Here is a 4,013-nt window from a genome sequence, read left to right as displayed (position 1 = left end):
GCTGAATAGCGTGATAAAGAAAGTTGCAGTTCAGGAGATAAACAGTTAATAAGATTATGCGATATGAGATCGTTCCGTAACTCCCCAACCGGACCTCACCGGACAATGGCACCTTTTTAGTTACACCCAGCGTCACTACCCCCTCCTACCCTGCGAATGTCGTGCCCGGGGATGCCCCCGTTGCTTGGAACAAAGCGATAGAGTAAAATCTTTCCCCTGCGCTGACGGCTCGTGGGTGATTCCCGTTTATATCATTAAGCAGAGGTTCAAACTCCAGTCCGAACACCACTGGCCACGAGCTTTGGGCTCTGCTCTCGGAGAATATGTATTTGTATAGCATATTTTACTTTAGATGAACTAGAAACAATGTTTAATTTATAAAATGTTATTTTGAAATGTAAGTCAATAACAGTTGGCTGGAGCCAGAGTCAATAGTGAAAGTCTTTGCACGAGGAGACCCCGCCCCATTTTGGAGGTTCTGCCCACTTTTGGAGTTCACGCCCCATTTTGGAAATCTCCGGTCTGCAGTTATACCTACTTGCTTTTGTGGCCTCAGGAGAGAAGCCAAAAGCTTTTTTTCCCGCCTAACTGAAATTATGCCTTTTAAATTCGAATATAATTCGAATTTTGATAATATTTAAGTAGAAAATTCGAATTTAGTTTTTCAGTCATTTTGACAGCCCTAAATGGAGGCAAATATTTATTACCACACAGTTTTATTATGTACACTACCATTGGGGTTAAGGTTTTTTTTTTTAAAGATATTATTACTGTAAGCATAAATTAATATATTTTTAATTGTAATTAATATATTTCAAATAAACACTGTTATTTTGAACTTTCTATTCACCAAAGAACAAGAAAAATATATCACATTTTCACAAAAATATTAAGCAGTACAACTGTTTTCAACATTGATAATAATAAGAAACATTTCTTGAGCAGCAAATCAGCTTATTAGAATGATTTCTGAAGGATCATGTGACAAGACTGGAGTAATGGCTGCTGAAAATTCAGCTTTACCATCTCAGGAATAAATGTATTTTTAAACTGTAATAATTTACAATATTACTGTTTTTACTGTATTATTTAAAATAATAATAATAACGCAGCTTTGGTGAGCATAAGAGACAAAAACATGAAAAATATCTTAGCAACCCCAAACCTTTGAAATATAGAGTATAAATTAAATGTATTAAATATAATTTTCCTCAAGGTTCTTTAGAGAAAACAGTGGTAAAATATGTGTTGATTATGTTTAACTATATAACCCTTTAAATTTCGGAGCAAACCTAAATACTGAGATACCAAAAACCAGCAAAAACTTAAAAAAAAAAAATGGAGAAAGTTTTTGTTTAGCTACATCACCATGCCACAGAGGGCAGGTTTGAGAAGAAAAAAAATTCCAATAAATCTCATTATATAATTATAATGTCTCAGCTATATCGACTCACCCTAGAGCAAAAGAAAAATTAAATAAGTATCTCACGCAAAATGATCTATATTGTAAAAAGGCCTTCTTACCGGCTGCTCTGGGAAATGGCCTCATTGATGGCCTTGTTGACTTGCTCATAGTTGTAATTCTGATCTCCTGCGTGTTTCCACATGTGGGATTTGAGAGATGGTGGGTGGCTGCACACGTAACCACACAGCGAGCACCTGTAGCACAGAATGAAGATTACGACCCATTTCCACGTAGAGTCAAGTTCTGTACACCAGCTCAGTGTGTTTCTCACCTGTACTGCTCCAGCAGCTGCATGGCTTGGTGTTCCTGTGGATGTCTCTTCATGTGGCTCTTCAGGCTATTCATATTAGTTGTGGCAAAATCACAGCTGCAGCACCTAGAGGGGTCGTGCGGCACAGGATAAACAATTAGAGTGGCTCAAGGCCACAGTTTGAAAAGAGACCTTCTGGGGCACCTGTCAAGAGGGGTCAGGCGATGTTTGTTTGTGCGGTAATTTGTGTTTTGTGTGTGCGGCTGTGTGTTTGAACGTTTGTGGAGGGCTGCATTTGAAGAACAAAGAAAGGCTGTTTGTAGAGAGGCTGAGCTCAAAGCGCTGCTTGCAGCAAACGCAATACATTGCAGGCCTTGAATGGATCCTGCGGCTGTGTTAGAAGAACCCTCTCTCTTAGAAGCTGTTTGAAATGATCATGGGTGAGCAGAACTGAAGCAAGACGCATCAACACACACAAAGAGACCATAATGGGACCTTGAGGTGTTTGTGTGAGCTTGCATGTGATGGATGAGTGTGCGTGCGTTTGCACTGAAGAGAAAAAGATCTTGTTCTTTTATTGCATATAAAGACTCTACGCAATGACTGCAGGTAGCACAGACTTATCCTAAGCACCACTGCACCCTTGTGGTGATAACTAGTAATGCTTTCATTTCCAGCCAAACGTAATACAACACATCTGATTCCTTCTGATTTGTTCTCCTTGTGTAATGTATCTTTTACAACCAAGTAAATTTCTCTAAATTTATCCTTATATTCTATAAGAGTGAAAAAAGTTATTTTCCCCAAACCTGTATGGTTTATCAGAGTTATGGATTCGCCGATGATTTCGCACCCCAACATATGTGGAGCTGGTGTAGTCACACACATCGCATTTGAAAACGCTCTGCTCACCAACTGAATCTGAGCAAGAAAGAGAAATACACACAAATCAGAAAAAAAAAGAATGTCTCCAAGTTCTAAGTTGTTAAATAACCACAAGCACCATGTTTAAGAAAAAAAGGGTCAATGATAATCACACATTATTTGTCATTTTAAAGTCGGCATGACATGAAAATTCACTGAACATATATTGTAAATACTTGTTATTGATCTTATTGTGAACAATAATAACAAATCCTAATGTTGTTTACATGTTTGGTGATTTAAATATGATTAAATATGCTGCTAATTCAGTCAATACCACTGCTGTGCATTTTCTCCTTAAAACTGTGGTGTACCAAAGACAGTCTCAAAAACTTTGCTTGAAACTGCCTTTGTTTCCTACATCACAAGCATGTAACCAATCTTGTCAACTTGCACGGGGCTCAAAACTCTGATGTTTTGTTTAGTGCAGGGTTCTGCATACTCAAGAATCCTCTCATTATAACACGCAAAGTACAGATGTGATGTAATAAAGAGATTAATTGTGCAGTGTAGAGTGCAGTGATTATAACGGAACATCATGAGATCGCGATGAACTAAGATGAGTGACAGATTTTTAGTAATTATAAGGGGAGTACAAGTTGCGTGCTTTCTAAGCTATAATCCATTCAGAATTTGAATAAATTCACATATGTAGTGACTGTCTGATAACCATTTATCCAATATTGTCATTTGCTATAGTGTAGAATTTACTACTCAAGTTAATTAAGTGCAAGTGGAGCAGGTCTGAGCTGGAGTGATTGAGTGGAGGTGGAGGCTGGTAAGCACATTCTTGGATCCAAGTATACTAAATAGGTCTGTCAAAAAAAATTCGAATTTTGAATATTCGTCGAATTTAAAATAAAAATCCAAATTTTTAGGTGTGCATCAGACAGCCTTATCAGTGGCGCACGAGATGCGATGACGATGTAAGTGTCGTTGCATTATAATGTTTTTGTTAGCCTGTCCAGTTGAAGCCACTAGATGCTGCTGCGTTGTTCATTAAAAATATTGCGGAAAAAGAGAACGTCAATGTGGATATGATGTTGTTTACGTCAAAACTGAAACCAAGCTGTTTACACAGAAAGCATATTTCGCGCATTTTCTAGGGGGACATCTATCACCGTTGCACTCGCATCTCGCACAAGAGAGCCGCATGTTTAGAAAGCCATGTAAAATTAATGTAAGTTTAACTTAAAAAAAAAAAAAAAACATATCTCGAGACTTTATGGCGGGGTTTTCCCCATCCCACTGCATCTCATGTTTTTAAATGAAAAATGTACTCTGTGTGATTGGCTTTCCGCCCTTTGTATTAAACTATACATACATACATGATGCTGTTTTGTTTATAGTTGTTTAAGCAACTTAATTCATTAT

General features: G+C 37.7%; 1 protein-coding gene across 1 annotated transcript in view; it reads right to left on the bottom strand.

Moving 5' to 3' along the window:
- The window catches only part of LOC107680483 (zinc finger protein 507-like), a 21,513-nt gene that overhangs the window by 2,558 nt on the left and 14,942 nt on the right, over positions 1-4,013 (bottom strand). Inside the window, exons 5-7 of the mRNA XM_016476370.1 lie at positions 2,525-2,636; positions 1,737-1,841; positions 1,525-1,659 (exon numbers count right to left, since the gene is read on the bottom strand). Coding sequence (XP_016331856.1) covers positions 1,525-1,659; positions 1,737-1,841; positions 2,525-2,636 — 352 coding nt within the window. The remainder of the gene's footprint in view (positions 1-1,524; positions 1,660-1,736; positions 1,842-2,524; positions 2,637-4,013) is intronic.

This window comes from Sinocyclocheilus anshuiensis, unplaced genomic scaffold, assembly GCF_001515605.1.
Source record: "Sinocyclocheilus anshuiensis isolate Anshui unplaced genomic scaffold, SAMN03320099.WGS_v1.1 scaffold1496, whole genome shotgun sequence".
NCBI classification, from domain to species: Eukaryota; Metazoa; Chordata; class Actinopteri; order Cypriniformes; family Cyprinidae; genus Sinocyclocheilus; species Sinocyclocheilus anshuiensis.
The sequence above is the reverse complement of the archived record's forward strand: the minus strand, read 5'-3'. Positions and strand labels throughout refer to the sequence as shown.